Genomic DNA, 17,498 nt, shown 5'->3' with positions numbered 1-17,498 from the left:
GTACACAGTTTCTTCTGTATTAAAAAAAATGTTTATCTGTTATGAACCTCGAATTTGCAAAGTACAACACACATTCATTTCGCATTGGGGCAGCCACAACCGCCGCTATGGTGGGTTGCACCACGGAACAGATAAAAGAGGCCGGTAGGTGGACGTCAGACGCCTACAAACGTTACGTTCGGAATGAAAATATACATTTGGTCCCAAATTTACTTTAGGTTTGGTTCATCACATCATATTACATATTATTTTATTTTTTTGCTTATTTAGATAGAACGACGCGCGTGTGGGTCGTCGGTTCTTCAATTATTAGGCATGCCTTTTGCTACGCCCGATCGCACGACGCGAACCTGGGAATTCCCAATAGTGCCTTTTGGTGGCAGGGCTATGGAGGTCTAAGCCTTAAAGCGCTTGTAAGGAAAGTCACGTTTTTGAAACATGTTAATGAAGATGGACTACCTCATGTCATGATTATTCACATTGGGGGAAATGACATTGGCCAATATCCTACTAAAGTGTTAATGGCAATTTTTGCTAAAGTAATAAGACCGCTTAAAGATTTATTCCCATCAACCACTCTCGCAGTGTCGCAGATAACGCCTCGAACAACATGGCGCTATTCGAGTAATAGGCGTGCAATGGGAAATGTAAGGCGCCGATTAAATGGCTTTGTAAAAAAAACATATTAGGTATTGGGGGTTCCTTCATTTCTCATAGTATAACGCCTGAACAATTGAAGTCCGACGGTGTCCACTTGAACGAGCAGGGCAATGCGCTTTTGATTCGCGACTTTAAGTCCTGCGTGTGCAGTTTGGTAAATCATTGAAATAAATATCATCACGTTTGTCCAGCGACGCTTTATGATACGCTAATACACGTTTACGGTATGCTTTACCGTTCATTCAAGTTTGCTGCTGAGTAATGCGAGGCTCCTTTTCTTGTTGCTTTTTTGCTGCCGAGCCAAAATTTCCTTAAAGTATGAATTGTTTTATACGATAATAAACCCAGTTTTGTTTCGGGTTGTGATGCGTGTTATTTCTTTATGCTCATATTTTGGCGAGTTCGCTTCTAGTACCTAGAATCTCACATTGGCGTTCGGCAGCACTTAAATTATGATATTTATTAAGCTATTGGAATTATATAAATACAGACAGTATACTTAAAGTTAAAATGCTAATTTGTGAGTTCCGGCCATAGTACACCTTGACGGAATTCACGTTCAAATACTTAAGTTTATTTCATAATCAAACTCGTAAAGCCCAGTGGGGGCTATTCAAAACTGCTGCTTTGCCCTTTGGGGCGGTCGCCAGTAATACGCCAAGTTGGCAGGTGACCAGATTGCTTCGTTCGCTGTTCATGCTTGTGAATTCGTGCTTGTGTAAATAACATGGAGCCTCGCCATTAAATCCAAACTTTAAATGTAAATAAAACAAAATAAACTTTTGACAAGTTATTTGCTCTGTTGTTTTATATAGCAAAAACGTATGGTTATGGTTGAACTTAGAGTAAGAGAAGCTAAGCGCTCCAATCGTTCTTGTAAGTTGAGGATTTATCGATAACTGTTTTTATGCACAAATTAACACTTTGAAGCTATTAGCGATTATCAACAGTTTTTTTTTCAAAAGCGTCGATAAAGCAGTCATCTATTTCAAAGCATTAAACATGCATGTTCTTCTAAAACAATGATATATTTATTGTTTTTATGCACAAAATATCACTCTGAACCGTTTTTCAACTTTTAAAAAAAAAAGTCGATCAAGCACTTCAGCGGCCTAGCGGCCTAGCGGCGTGAAGTTAGCGGCCTAGCGGCCTGGCGGCCTAAAATGCTATCCTATTTCAAAGCATGACTACATGCATTTTCTTCTAAAAAAAAATGATATGTTAACTGTTTTTATGCACAGACTATCACTCTGAGGCGATTATCAACATATTTTTGAGAAGGATTGGCATGTATGCTGACTGCTTAATCGACTTTTTTGAAAAAAAAAATGTTGATAATCGCTAATTGCTTCAAAGTGTTAATTTGTGCATAAAACAGTTAATATGTCATTGTTTTAGAAGAAAATGCATGTATACATGCTTTGAAATAGGATACCATTTTAGGCCGCTAGGCCGCTAGGCCGCTAGGCCGCCAGGCCGCTAACTTCACGCCGCTAGGCCGCTAGGCCGCTAGGCCTCTGAAGTGCTCGATCGACTTTTTTGAAAAAAAGTTGATAAACGCTTCAGAGTGATAATTTGTGCATATAAACAGTAAATATATCATTGTTTTAGAAGATCAGGCATGTTTAATGCTTTGAAATAGCTGACTGCTTTATCGACGCTTTTAAAAAAAAAATTGTTGATAATCGCTAATTGCTTCAAAGTGTTAATTTGTGCATAAAAACAGTTAATATGTCATTGTTTTAGAAGAAAATGCATGTATACATGCTTTGAAATAGGATACCATTTTAGGCCGCTAGGCCGCTAGGCCGCCAGGCCGCTAACTTCACGCCGCTAGGCCGCTAGGCCGCTGAAGTGCTCGATCGACTTTTTTGAAAAAAAGTTGAAAAACGCTTCAGAGTGATAATTTGTGCATATAAACAGTAAATATATCATTGATTAAGAAGATCAGGCATGTTTAATGCTTTGAAATAGCTGACTGCTTAATCGACTTTTTTGAAGAAAAAAAGATGTTGATTATCGCTAATAGCTTTAAAGTGTTAATTTGTGCATTCAAACAGTTAATATGTCATTGTTTTAGAAGAAAATGCATGTATACATGCTTTGAAATAGGAAACCATTTTAGGCCGCTAGGCCGCTAGGCCGCCAGGCCGCTAACTTCACGCCGCTAGGCCGCTAGGCCGCTGAAGTGCTCGATCAACTTTTTTGAAAGAAAATAAAAAAAGCTTTAGAGTGATAATTTGTGCATAAAACAGTAAATATATCATTGTTTTAGAAGATCAGGCATGTTTAATGCTTTGAAATAGCTGACTGCTTTATCGACGCTTTTAAAAAAAATATTGATAATCGCTCATAGCTTCAAAGTGTTAATTTGTGCATAAAAACAGTTAATATGTCATTGTTTTAGAAGAAAATGCATGTATACATGCTTTGAAATAGGATACCATTTTAGGCCGCTAGGCCGCTAGGCCGCTAGGCCGCCAGGCCGCTAACTTCACGCCGCTAGGCCGCTAGGCCGCTGAAGTGCTCGATCGACTTTTTTGAAAAAAAGTTGAAAAACGCTTCAGAGTGATAATTTGTGCATATAAACAGTTAATATATCATTGATTAAGAAGAACAGGCATGTTTAATGCTTTGAAATAGCTGATTGCTTTATCGACGTTTTTGGGAAAAAACTGTTGATAATCGCTTCAATGTGTTAATTTGTGCATAAAAACAGTTAAAATGTTATTGTTTTAGAAGAAAATGCATGTATACATGCTTTGAAATAGGATTCAATTTAGGCCGCTAGGCCGCTAGGCCGCTAATTTCAGGCTTCTATGCCGCTAGGTCGCTGAAGTGCTTGATCGCCTTTTTTGAAAAAAGTTTGAAAAACGCTTTTGTGCATAAAACAGTTAATTTAAAATTGTTTTAGAATAAAAGGCAAAGAAAAATATTCTGAATATATAACAATTTAAGGCCGCTATGTAACTATATGAATAAAAAACCTTGATTTATCATTGTTTTAAAAAAACGCATTAACAATTGCTTGGAAATGGAAAAAATAATTAGGCCGCCAGGCCGTTAGGCCGCTAGGCCGCCAACTTCACGCCGCTAGGCCGCTAGGCCGCTAGGCCGCCAGGCCGCTAACTTCACGCCGCTAGGCCGCTAGGCCGCTAACTTCACGCCGCTAGGCCGCTAGGCCGCTAGGCCGCTAACTTCACGTACATACTTAATGATCAATCGGAACTCCTCGGCTAGTATCAAGATATCTATCTCGAAGGTTGCCGGAGATGGCCGAGTTGTTACGATTGAACTCGGCCATTTTCGAGATAGATACAGGCCGAGGTGTTCCGATTGATATCAAATATATGAAGGTTATATGGTACTATTACAATATCCTTTATGTTTGTAAACCTCCTACGCAGTATTTTCCCTTGGTGACAGCAAAAATGCCGAGTTTTGAAAAATTAACAACAACAACAACAACAAATATCTTTATCACACTCAGGTCATACATACATGACAACATGAGGACAAATAAGTTTAGTTAGCAGTGTCAATAAAAGCTTAATTATACTAATACGAAGAACGATGGCTTTGTCTCGAGTGGCGGAAATAAAATGGTTTTGTATTTTTTTCATGGTCGTACATGTATCGAATATATATCTTATCATGGAAAAGAGGGAGACAGTTATTTTAAATATATTTACAAAATATTAGGGATAAAGGGATATTTAATATAGTGCCAGATTTCAAAGGCTGTGCCTTGGACAAGCATATCGTATAAATAAATTAAAAACGTTATTGGGGAACTCAGTATAAATAATTCAATTGAACAAAAACCTAGAGAAGTTACACTGGCTGACATGCGTTGCGTATTAAATGTTTCACAAATAAGGCTACTCTTGTCAATAGTTAAACGTTTGTGCAAGTTAACAGTTCCTTGTATTTAATTGTATTTGGTCTATTGAAATAATATGTTGGTAGGTATTTTCTTCTGACATTTGAAAAGGATGGGCAAACTAGTAAGTAGTGGTATTCATCACCAAGGTCTGACCTACAAATATGACAGTATCTTTCTGCGTAGTCAACATTATTATACCTTCCTATTTCTATCGGGAATTTGTGGTTCGCCATACGGAATTTACTCATAAAGAGTTTCAAATTAGGAGCAAGATTTAAGTATTAAGTATTTTTCTAATTCGAGGGTTTCCTTGAACAGTGAGTAGTTTTTGCCTTTAGAAGAGTTATTCATTACAGTGTGCCAATCTTGTTTAAACTGGTCGATAAGGACTTGTTCAACACATTTATGTAAATTAGGGTTTATATTTGTAGATTGTTCTAACCATACATTGGAAAACACAGTATTATCTAAAATTGATTTGATGTGATCTGTCCATTTAAAAGATCTGGAATTATCATTTTGCATAGACTTATAGCAAATATGTGATGATTTAGTTTGTTTACCTCGAAGAATGGATATCCAGAATTTTATCATTTTACATTTAATGGTAATTTCTAATGGGTATCGTCCAGTTTCACCATACAGCATATAAGCAGGCGTGCAAATTGAATATCATACAAATGAATTTGCCTGATATGCCATACTGGAGTAGTTTTCTCCACAAATAAACTCTGTTAATATTGTCAAATGCAGAGGAAAAATCGACATAACAACAGTATATTTTTTTCTTTCTAGCCCGTAGTAGATCAATAAGTTTATACAAAACAAAAATGTGATCAGTCGTTGCATATTTTGCTCTGAAACCAGCTTGATTTTCTTCTAGTATAAAATTTTCTTCCAAATATTTATTTAATCTATTATTTAACAGCGATGTCAATAATTTTCCAAGATGACTTAGAATTGTTATTGGTCTGTAAGTTATACAATCTTGCGGGCTTCCTTTATTTTTATAAATGGGCCGAATAATACCCGTTGTCCAAACTTCGGGTATATGACCGGTCTCCAAGATAATATTAAATAATTTTAAATAAATTGGCATAAGTGATGAGCACGTAGCTTTAATGTGTTCGTTAAGGATGCAATCAAATTGAGACGGGCATTTTCCGTTATTCAAATTGTTAATACATTTTTCAATTTCACAACGGGAGAACGGCCGATTTAGTATGTCATTATTTATTGTGCGGTCTAAGGGAGGCAACTCGAAAACTTCTCGATTGCTACTATCATTCAGATTTTTAAAATGGTTATACATATCTGATAAGGGGGGTAGAGCACTGCGAGTTTTTTATTCACTCTGTTAAGATACGACCAGAACTCTTTGGGTTTGTGGGTTTTTAAATTACGAAGTTTACGTGCTGTTATTTCTTTATGCTTACTTATAAATTTATTCAAGCATTTCTTAAGGAAAGTTTATTGCGCAGAGAACGGCTTCCTTTATATTTCGATTTAGCCAAATTATATGTACATCTTGTTTTATGACATTCTGGACCAAACCAAGGTTTATTATTATTATTATTATTATTATTATTATTATTATTATTATTATTATTGACGTTAATGTGGGTTTTGCATTTTGTAAACACCTTTTTAGAACTATTAATGAATAAGCTACTGATTTCGTCAACTACTACATTTAATTCATTTTTTCCTGTTTGAAAATTCATTGATTCAACCATTTGTATAAGAACAAAAAGAATAAAATTTTGATTTTAAATACAAACTTAATGATAACAACTCGGCCCATTCGGAACTCCCTCGGATGTATGCAGGTACATCATTGAAGTAGTTCGTAAAATTTTGAATTATATCATTAATTAAATGTAGTGTTTTAGAGTTGTATTTATTGATCTAAGTTTAAATTGATTGCCATTGAATTGTATTATTGCAAACATATTTAAGAATCCCAAGAGTAATGTCACAAAGTTTAACTGCTAAATAAAATTACTACGCGATCTTCTTGCAGTGGACTTAGACGTACCACTTTTTGAGTATGGAAACCGTCCAAATACATCCGAGGTTGTTTTCGATAAAATGGCCGAGGAGCTCCGAATGCAACTCTGCCATCACCGCATTCGGAGCTCCTCGGCCATTTTTATCGAAAACAACCTCGGATGTATGCCGGTACATCAGTTGAAGTAGTTCGTAAATTTTTGAATTATATCATTAATTAAATGTATTGTTTTAGAGTTGTATCCATTGATCTAAGTTTAAATTGATTGTCAGTGAAGTGAATTATTGTAAACAAAATTAAGATTCCCACGAGTAAAGTCATAAAGTTTAACTGCTTAATAAAATTACTACGCGATCTACTTGCAGCGGACTTAAACGTGCCACTCTTTGAGTATGTAAACCGTCCAAATACATCCGAGGTTGTTTTCGATAAAAATGGCCGAGGAGTTCCGAATGCCATCACCGAGATAGTCTGGTTCCCTGCTTACAGTACGATAACGATAGTGTTAGGGGAAAGGACTCCAGACTATCTCCGAGACAATCGTAACAACTCGGCCATCTCCGGCAAGCTTCGAGATAGACCTCGTAAATAGTAGTAAGGATATACGAAAGTGCGATGCGGCTGCCGGCGATTAACACCGTTTTCAATCCGCGTAAAGAAGGCCCATTGTAACAACACGGAAATGGATTGTGTTAGATTAAATGTGCTTGTTTAAGAGAAAATATTTATTGTAACCTCAAAGAATGTTCGTTTTATGAATATTTAGATGTTTCCTTATAGTTGAAGCACTCTATTTCCTCTATAAAAATCGTGAGCACACAGAAAATGTACTTGACAGTCATTGAAATGATCATACGGTTCATGGCATGCATGAATCGGATTAAATGCATGCATGGACTAAATGTCAACATTTTCTCAACAGTTATAGGAATACCCTATGAAATGTAAGTTTTAAGTCATACTTTGCCGTGTTATTTTTCACACCATGCCTTGCCATTAAAACAACATTACTATTCTGTAAAATCATTGATTGCCTTGTGCAGAGTTTTGTGGGTTGTGATAGGATGGGTGTGAGCTTGGCACCCAGTCAGCTTTACCAGCTGAAATCTATGCATGCCTTTACTTCAGCATTGTTGGGTTTGGGCTGCAGATTTTTTTTGTGTAAACAGTTCTGTGGGGTTGGGGTGGGGCGGTGACTATCCACGCAGTAAGCTCAATTGTTAGAGTACCAGTACAACTTTCATGTGGATATGCACCAGACAATTGTAACCACACCCCCCCCCCCCCCCCAGGTCTGGGGAATAGTGGGGACTTTGACTTTCAGTACAGCCAACCCCGGCTAAAATCCCCACCCTGCGCAGACAATCCAATGGCAAAATCCCTGCCAAATGCCCCCCCACCTCAGGGACTCTAGGTAAGGTCCATTCCCCTCTATATTTTTTCAGTTATTAAGCGAAGATAAAACCACCGCATTCACCCAGCACTGCAGGGCCACCTGATAGGTAAAAACACGGCCCATTTCCCCGGGTTAACCCCAGTATTCCCCCGGACCTGGGGTGGGTGGGGGGGGAGTTACAATTGACTGGTGCACTAAGTTGACAGAACTTGTCTTAAAATTGTATTTGTTCAAGGCAGATCATGCTTCACTTTACCTCCTAAGCTGTGGATAAAACCCACTCATTAGAAGTTTCCTTACACATTATATTTGTCTTAATCTATAATTATTAGTCTCAATATCTTTGAGTAAATTGTCAATTTTTTATTAAAAACAACAACACCAAAAGAGTAACTGTTAAGATACTCAACTGATTTTTTTTTTTTTTGTAAGTAAAAGCCTTAAACAAATATTAAGCCAGGTTACTAAGCTTTTCAGCAATGTATACCAGACTTTTTTCAATAATACTTAATCTATTTTGAATAATTAGCCTTTAGATCACTCTTCACCAAATGACTCTTTTTAATATGTCCAACTCCATAAAATGCAAACAAGAATAATTACAGTTTGGATCAACACGTCTCTTAATTTTATTTTTAATATTAGTCAAGTAATAACAGAGCCATATGTATGCAATCCAATGTAAAATTAATGATAAATTAGGTTTTGCTCCCATTTTTACTTTCATTTCTGTGCCAAGTCCTTTTAAGTGCATTGAGTCTTTTGGGAGACTTCACAATATTTCTGGCGTTTAATCCCCATATATGGCTTTAAGTTGCCATACAAATTTAAGTCTTCATTATAAAAAATACTGTATGTCTCCACTTTAACCATAAACACACAATGAGAGGAGAATTATAGATCTGTCTTTGCATTTTATTTGTCTAAATGTATAACCCGCCTCTTTAGCAATATCCTTGTGCCTCTTTGAGTACTTGGCTTGACAGTTTGGTTTTTATTACATTGTTTTATTTGTACACAACAATGATGACGATGATGATGACACTATGCTATGCCAAAACCTCAACACATTTTCTTCAAACAAAAAAGGACAGTCATTCAAAATAACTTTTATTACATCATTTGAGAAAATAAACTCATACAATCAACGAAATAAACATGCATCTGTAAAATCACAAGTCATGTTATGTGTTCGTTAAATTTAACTGAATAAAGAAAATAAATATTGGTTGCAGTAAGCAAAGCGCATCACTTCTAATAAACATTCCAACAGACTGAAAAATAAATCAACACAAATGGAAAAACTGTTTGCAAGTCAGCTAGTATCTTATTTTATGCCTTATCAGATTGCTATGCAAGCTGGAAGCTTACAAAATCACTCTTAAGTCTGTTGCCTAAGTAGAAACAAGTATGTACATCCTTTCCTGAGGTCAAGAGAAAGTATCTTGGAGGTCTTGAACTCACAACCTTGAATTTGAGGCTTATCCTCTAGACCACTTTCACATTTTCACATTTTAAAGAGCCCAGTTTACAATATGGCATTTGCAAGGATGTGCCCTATTAACGGATTTTCTGAAGTCTTAAAAATTGAACTGAACAAAATAGTTCTCCTTTATTTGGTCTGCCGATGCCATCTGTTTCTGTTTTTGTAGTTATCTTCCCTCCATAATATAGGAAAACCACTTTAAGCGTAGATAAATCCTTTACCATATTACCCTTTTAAAATATATGTTCGGATTTATTTAATAATCACGGACCAACAGATGACTTTTATCTTCAACTTCACATCAGTATGTAAGTCATCAAATATTTGAGATGACAAGATGTTCCACTGAACGCTTTGTTTCCATCTTGCACTCATTTTTCCAAGGTAGGCATTGCAGTTGTGTTAGATGATTTCCATGCATTGCAGGTCAATCCTCATACAATGGCATTTTTGATTACATTCGGATTCCAGTGTCTGAAATAGAAAACAGAAAATACAACAATAATAGGAATTATATTTTCAGATCAATTATTTTAAAAGCCTGTACAACAACAGAAAAGTATTCACAAAACATTAAGTGCAACACCAATTTAAAGCTGCATCCTCACGGTTTTACTGTTCTGACACCTTTTTTATTTTTATCTTTAAACGAGCCAATTGGCAATTATTGTGCAAATGTATGGAAACCAGTGATATTAGACTGCTGACATAATATCAGATCACAGTCTTTCATATACAAGTTTGAAAATTTGGTAAAAATTCATCCAACTAGTCATATAAGGGCACACATAATAAAACAGATTTCAATTGTTTGGATAATATTTTTTTGCTATTGCTTTAAGCCATAAGCCATTCTATGTTTAAATTTAATTTAATTACTCCTTTGGGCTTTTGAAGAATGACCAAGAAGAACTGTCAATCTGTGAGAGAGCAGCTTTTAGCTCTGGACTACTGGTAAATTAAAAAATATGAAATGAAATTCATGTTTAAATTCATCTACAATGTTGATATTTTAATACTGTCAATCCTTGTTGGTTAGTTGTACAAACATGCAGGTACTTTTGGGCTTAAACCCATAGGATACTTGACTGTTAAATTATTGTCCGAATTTCGAAAATAGTACAACCATTACCTCATCTGCCTTTTTTCATTAGAAGAAGCCGGGAATCGGAGTCAGCTGCACCCCTGGTACCATACTCTTTTCTGAAAATGACAATAAGATTAAAATTTAAATGTCTGCATTTCATTGGCACAGTAAAAATGTCAGCATTTTTCAATGTTTCTGCATCACCACCACTGGTGGATATCATAGAATTTAGTCTTGAAAGAAATGTGTGCTGGTTTATGCATTTAAACTCATTTTGTTAAACCAAAAGAATGAAGAATTTATTTAGAGAACTATATTAGTGAACAGGGCCGAGGCATTCAATTGTGCCATTACATTAAATTGTTCGATACCAACACTCACGGACATATAAACCATACATCCTTGGTTAAAAGAATGTAAATTTAAAATTATAAAAAATTAAAGTTAATGATATGAAATGTATGAGATAAATACACTGAGAAAGAAAGTCTAACCTATTATCGATCTAAGTAAAGTCAGATTCAGACTTATTTGTTATAACAAATAGAGTATTTGTTTTCTTCATTTTTGCCACTGATCACTGGAGCTTCAAAATTGTTATTTACTATATTAGAATCTGTCAAATGAAAGAAGACTTTACCCCACCCACTAAATATTAATGACATTTCCAATTAGTTTCTCATTAGGGCTCTTTTAAAACTATTTATATATTTTATTAAAATACAATAAGTATAAAAATAACACTTACACACAAATAAGTGGTAAAAGTTCGCTCCTCATTCTGTCTTTGGACTAACATATCTCTTGGTTGTTTGAACATCTTCTTGTTCGGCCATGATGGACTATTTTCTTACGACCCGTATTATATCCGAGGCCATATCTTGATACTAGCCGAGGAGTTCCGATTGTCTCCGAGATAGATACAGGCCGAGGTGTTCCGATTGATATCAAATATATGAAGGTTACATGATACTATTACAATATCCTTTATGTTTGTAAACCTCCTACGCAGTATTCTCCCTTGGTGACAGCAAAAATGCCGAGTTTTGAAAAATTAACCTTGAGCTTAATTGTTTGTTTTGAAAATGTCATTCGAAAGAATGAACTCCAGATAATTCCCTTTTGATATATAGTATTTTTATCCCCGTTCTATATACTCATATGAGTGAAATGTGTTACAAAAACTTATACAAAATATAAAGCAAGGAATTCACATAACATGCCGGTACAAATAAAAGGTGAATTTCATGCTATTGAAATCTATGTATTAGACCATTGACTCTATTTCTTCCGAAGAAACGTATGTAAATTTTTGCTATAATTTAGTTTTAACCGGAGGATTAGCTTGGAAAAAAGGGAATATCTATAATTCCGGGCTTAAACTATTGTAACAATATTATTCACCATAATGTCCTTCGAGCATATGTACACCCAACAAAAAAATTATCATTGAAAAAATAACCATTTTTGGTTATCTGCATGCACGTTTTTCTTCTAATTTCATTGCGCCGACTTGATGCTATGCATCAACTTTTTTCTTGTAATATATGAAATACTTAATCATCATTGATTTTATTCTAGGTATATACTTTCACATTAAAAACACCTATACTTTTCTTTTAATTTGACTATGAAAAATTGAGTAAATTGACTTAAGTAAAGAAAATACTTATTTTATGAATATCGGCCAATGCGTTTGTTCCTATTTGCTGCGATACCGGCGTGGGCCCGCATTACTCAATATCCCCAATGATGAATCTGAAAACAGGAGAAGCCCATCCTAACATTATCTTTAGATTATGTTGTATGTACATGTAGTTGTTCTGTATCAAATACGTTTACTGAATAAGTTTGGCAAACGGGGTCAACTGGAAGATTAGGGTGAACACCAAACACAAATCTGCTTACCTAGGCCATACATTCGATATGCAATTCATATTGAAACGTTTAGTAAGTAAAGTTAACTTTAAAGTTTTGTTACATTAGCCCGCTAATAATGTTAACATCCGGTTATATAGTGGCAATTATCATAAATACATATCATCGTGTATTGTTCATTAATTGTTTGTTAAGTGTTTGACACTTCAGAATGCATTGTCATCCGTGATTGTGGTGGTACACAATATCAGTAAATCATACTTAATGTTTGTTGTTAATGCGACTCTTCGCGCCTGCACTCTTAATAAGGACCAATCCAGGGAAATCGCCTCCCAAACTTCTCATTTTGAGAAAAGGGCTTATCAGTCCATAAAATTGAACCAGTCAATAAATCACCGCTTTGCATGCCATCCTGCTGGGCTATTTACTTTGTGTTTTCCCAGATGTTTCTTGTACTGACCAATATTTCAGTTTGTTAGCATTGAGTTTCCGTGAATGAAGTGCATGTTTAATCAAAGCACTGATGGTGCTGAACGGTTTGAGCGATGATTCCTTTTATGTGATGATAAGAAAAAAACAACATATGAATGATAGCATGGCACTCGCTCGCTCACTCTCACACCTGCCCGTCAATCCATCCAACTTGCCAACACACCCACCCATCCACTCACTCACTCACCACTCAAAACCGACTCACAACCTAACCCACCCCCAAAACTTATTCTTAAAACGGGCATCATAGTAAAAGGTTATATTCAGATTCAACTAAACTTTTATTCTATTATGCCTATCAACTACAATTTTAAGAGAATGTAAACACAATTGTAGTATAGAAAATTATATTTCCATTCAAATCACAGTTTTAAAAAAAGAGTATAGCAAATTATTAAAAAATGTACATATTATTTAAACCAAATATCCATAACAGCACTATATGGAAATAAGAGTCTTCAGAATGTTCAGACGTATATGACTTAAAAGAGCAAGGCTAGTTATTTGCACTTACACACAAAAACAGTACAAAGGAAAATGACCCAGCATACCAAGAAGTTGTAGTATGAACACCAATATATGTCCGCAAAATTATTTAAGTTATATATTAATGGATAAGATAAAAGATAAATGTTCTTCCATCTTACATACAATGCTACTTGGTATATTTATCTTGATTCACTTCTAGAACAGTGCAGACAGAAGGGAGAAATCCGCACTGAATTAATTATGGATTGTACATCTGAATGTCCTCCCCTGTAGTATCTTATTTATAGAATTATTATACAACACAGTTACAATTAGCTCAACACCAGACCTTCAAGTATTTTTTCAGTTTATGGGAGTTCTCCCATTCATATCCAAGTGTATACTAGTATATGTGTGTATTGTTAATATACGCAAAATATTACATGTTCTTACATGAACTTATTTTGTAAATCAAACATTAATTCAGGTATGTTTCAGAGACTGATTTTCATTGAAATTTGGTACTTTCGAGTATGGTTTTCAACTCCACATGGATTTAGTTCTTTGTGGTCTATTACAAAAGTATTGAGCCTAAAACGTCCTTGAAAAGGCGGTACATGCAGTCCGTCCCTCCGTCCCGTTTTTGTCGATTCTATATCTTTCTCATTCATGTCCTGATTATTTGGCAGAAAAGACCGCCAAAGCATGAGAATGTGTCGCGCTCAAGATCCGTGCCCCTAACTTCAAGATCAAAGTCACAGCAACCTTCTAAACTAAGTATGTGTCCGTCAGTCTGTCTCGTTTTTGTCAAGTCCATATTTTGATGGTCCGATTTGAAAAACAAAATGTTTGGCAGAAGTGACCAGCATAGTACGAGGAAGTGTCGCCATTAAAACCCTACCTATCTATTCCAAGGTCACAGCAACCGTCTTAACTTAGTATGCTTTGCAATAAAAGGGTTACTGATATGATGTATTAGGCACTGAAAATGCTTAATGACAGCTGCACATGAGCTTGTTTGGGTTTAAATGGGCATTGTGGTTGCCAAAATGTGGTCAATGTAGCACTGAGTAGGCTTAACTAGAGCTACACATGCGTTTGTTTGGGTCTGAATATGCTTTAATGTAGGCATAATACAAATATTAGAGAACTAGACTGACTTACGTTAAGACCCTCCGAAGTTTGTTTATCTATGAATATGCTTGACTGTATCCATAAAAGGAATCGTCAGACCCTGTGGTGACTGTATGGCAGATAGGGGTTGATGGTAGCCATAATGAGGTTGAATAATGTATAATGTAGTTAGTTATACATTTAGTTATGGTAAGGGTTAGTAGTCAGTAGGCCAATTTCTTTTAACAAACGCCTACTATTACACTTGAACGAGGTAAGAGTCAAGATTATGTGATGTCTTCTGGCCCATCATTTGCTCAAAGCTACCGAATCACCTGATTAACATGAATGATGACGGACTGCTGATTTATCAAAATTGAATTCATTGAATTGAAAATCGAACTGAAATGTAAAGAAGACACTGCCATCCATCTGGACAAACTATAATTACGAACGCTAGTAAAGAGAATGCTTTACATAAATTGAATGTTTAAGCTTAGGCGAACGTGAAATTTTCGTTAATGCCTCCAAATAAATGGTTGAAATCATTACTGATAAGGCATTTAGGCACGCCCATTTTAATCGAACACCACAAAAACCCTTGCCTAAATGCCACACTTACATGAGATTTACAAGCGTTTCAATTTTGAAAATACCCATTATTTTGGAACTCGCCATTTTTAGTATTTCTAGCCTGTAACGCTTGCCCCCAACTTAAATATCAAATAGTCATGCTAACAGTATTGACAGCTTGCAGGGTCCATGGGATAACCGAGACCGCATTTTTACAAATAACACCAATGGTAGGTCCTTTTAGAATGTATGGTACACATACACATATGAAAATGGACATAACATCAAACATCAAACAACAAAATACACTGATTTGTATATATAATACTTTATTGATTTTAGTAAATATAAACAAATATTGATTCATTGTACAGTTAAAATTACAAGGGCTGTCTGGAATTATAAATAATGCACATGCTTTTAAATTATATTACAAGCCGTCCTTTCCATAACAGCGTGACTCCCACAGCTCCTAAGCCAGCCAACATGTACAGAGTCCCGGTTGCCGTTAACCGGGAACTTCCGCCAGTCTGACCTCCGCCACCAGGTCGCTCCACGTAGTTCGCACCTATAGGTACAGACAGAAGTTAGCAACACAGCACATTGTCATTGTTGTTAAGCCTTAAAGAAGTCGCTCGAGGATGGCGGAGAGCAATTCTTTGGGATATGTCTTCCCGGCCTTAAGGCAAATACATTGAAATAATAAAACTACGTACAAAGATCGTTAATTTAATACTGAAAGCTTTCACTATGCTGGAAATTTCTGTAATTGTTGAAAAGTTGTCTTGGAAATTAAACACTTAACTTAATAACACGACTGGGATTATGCCGCGATTTTGACGCATGCGCGACTGACATTTCATCATTCTTTTATCATTCTATCAATCACCAGCATCACAAGACAAAATCACGTTAAATTTGAAACAGGTTTCCGGATCAGTGCTGATTATATTTGCTGGATTTTGGTATAATTTTCAAGTTTTTTTAAGAAAACAGCTAAATTTATCACTGAATGGTTTCAATGGTATATTACCTGCGTACGGGCACCAACCGCACATTCCGGGACACAGCTCGGCAATGTTCGCTTCCTCGCACCTCCCCGGGCCCCATTGGCTCGTGCAATATCGAGGGTCTTGTTGATCCGTGCAGTTTACTGTATGATTCATACACAAATACCGTTTAAATAACCTCACTATCATTTAATTATTATAAAAATACTCTATTGTTTTTTTAACTAAAGGAACCATACTGTAAAGTACGTTCTGTGTATAGATAAATTTGAGTATTCGCCTTATTAAAGGTGTCGGTTCACAACGAAATACTTCCGGGTCGTTATATCACATCAAGCAGTTCTTAAAAAGGTTTTCCCAATTTAGGTAACATATAACGAGGTGTGCATTTCATTATTGAATGTATTTTCAAGCTTAAACATGATTTATATAGTATTTGAAGACATCAATATGGCTATGAATGGTGTTTTGCAGGACACCTACTTGGATGGATGGATTCAGAGATGAGCCAAGATATACGACCATAACTGTGTCACATGGAAGTTATACAGAGAGTGACTGTAAACAAATCATGATAGCTGAAAAACGAAACTATATATTTTCTAGGTTTCTTTGTTAACTCAGCAGACAAAGGGTTCATTGTTAGTAGAATATAGTAATAAATATTTTCTGGAGATTTGTAATTAAGTGGTTAACAGTAGACTAAGTCATTTTTACATAAACAAAGAGGGGAATTTCGTTGTGATCCGAAATCCTGATTTAAAAGCCACAACATTTCTACACTGCAATAATTGATTTCAAGGAATCTCCAAAATGTAAAATTGGAAGTCTTTTTAAGGTTAAATATTTAGCAACCTAGTGCATGTGTCATTTCAGGTATGGCTTTTGAGATCTAACACCTACTTGTGTTAATATATATCACCGTAGCTTTAGGTCTTATGAAGTTTTACCCCCTCCACCCCCACCCCATTGATTTCTCACCAAATGTTCAAGGCGGTCACTCGACCAATTATTAGTAACGATATTTTGATAGTATTGTTCCGGTATTCATAACACGTCTTAAAGGGACTGTACACCAGATTGGCACCAAAAAAGTCTCAGGACAATTATTTAATAAAAGGTTTTAATCTTTGATATCATAATTGTAAAAAAACATACCAAAATGTAAAAAAAATCGAGTCGGAGACCGGGTTCCAACCGGTGTTGCCAAAATTGTAGTCCAGTGCTGTATCCACTGAGCTACGAAGGCTTACTATAAATACTTGGAATATTTAAGCTATATACCTAACATGGTCATATCACGACTCACGTGATAACATCGACAAGCCAATCACGCATAAGGAATTAATTCTACTAGGTAGACATACCTAGTAATATTTTTTTAATGGAAAAATACGAAAAAACTGCGAAAAAATAAATTAATTGTAAACTATGTGGT

General features: G+C 35.6%; 1 protein-coding gene and 1 long non-coding RNA gene across 2 annotated transcripts in view; both read right to left on the bottom strand.

Moving 5' to 3' along the window:
* Positions 1-9,049: 9,049 nt before the first annotated feature.
* On the bottom strand, positions 9,050-11,366 carry LOC128232868 (uncharacterized). Its single transcript, XR_008260576.1, has 3 exons — positions 11,275-11,366; positions 10,572-10,642; positions 9,050-9,913 (listed from the first exon to the last, which is right to left on the bottom strand). It is a non-coding gene; the product is annotated as an uncharacterized LOC128232868 (long non-coding RNA).
* A 3,992-nt stretch (positions 11,367-15,358) lies between these two features.
* The window catches only part of LOC128229876 (cysteine-rich venom protein latisemin-like), a 10,200-nt gene continuing 8,060 nt past the window's right edge, over positions 15,359-17,498 (bottom strand). The window contains exons 10-11 of the mRNA XM_052941762.1: positions 16,084-16,203; positions 15,359-15,618 (exon numbers count right to left, since the gene is read on the bottom strand). Of these exons, the coding sequence (XP_052797722.1) occupies positions 15,476-15,618; positions 16,084-16,203 (263 nt within the window). The 3' untranslated portion in view covers positions 15,359-15,475. The remainder of the gene's footprint in view (positions 15,619-16,083; positions 16,204-17,498) is intronic.

Source organism: Mya arenaria, chromosome 4, assembly GCF_026914265.1.
Source record: "Mya arenaria isolate MELC-2E11 chromosome 4, ASM2691426v1".
NCBI lineage: Eukaryota > Metazoa > Mollusca > Bivalvia > Myida > Myidae > Mya > Mya arenaria.
The sequence above is the reverse complement of the archived record's forward strand: the minus strand, read 5'-3'. Positions and strand labels throughout refer to the sequence as shown.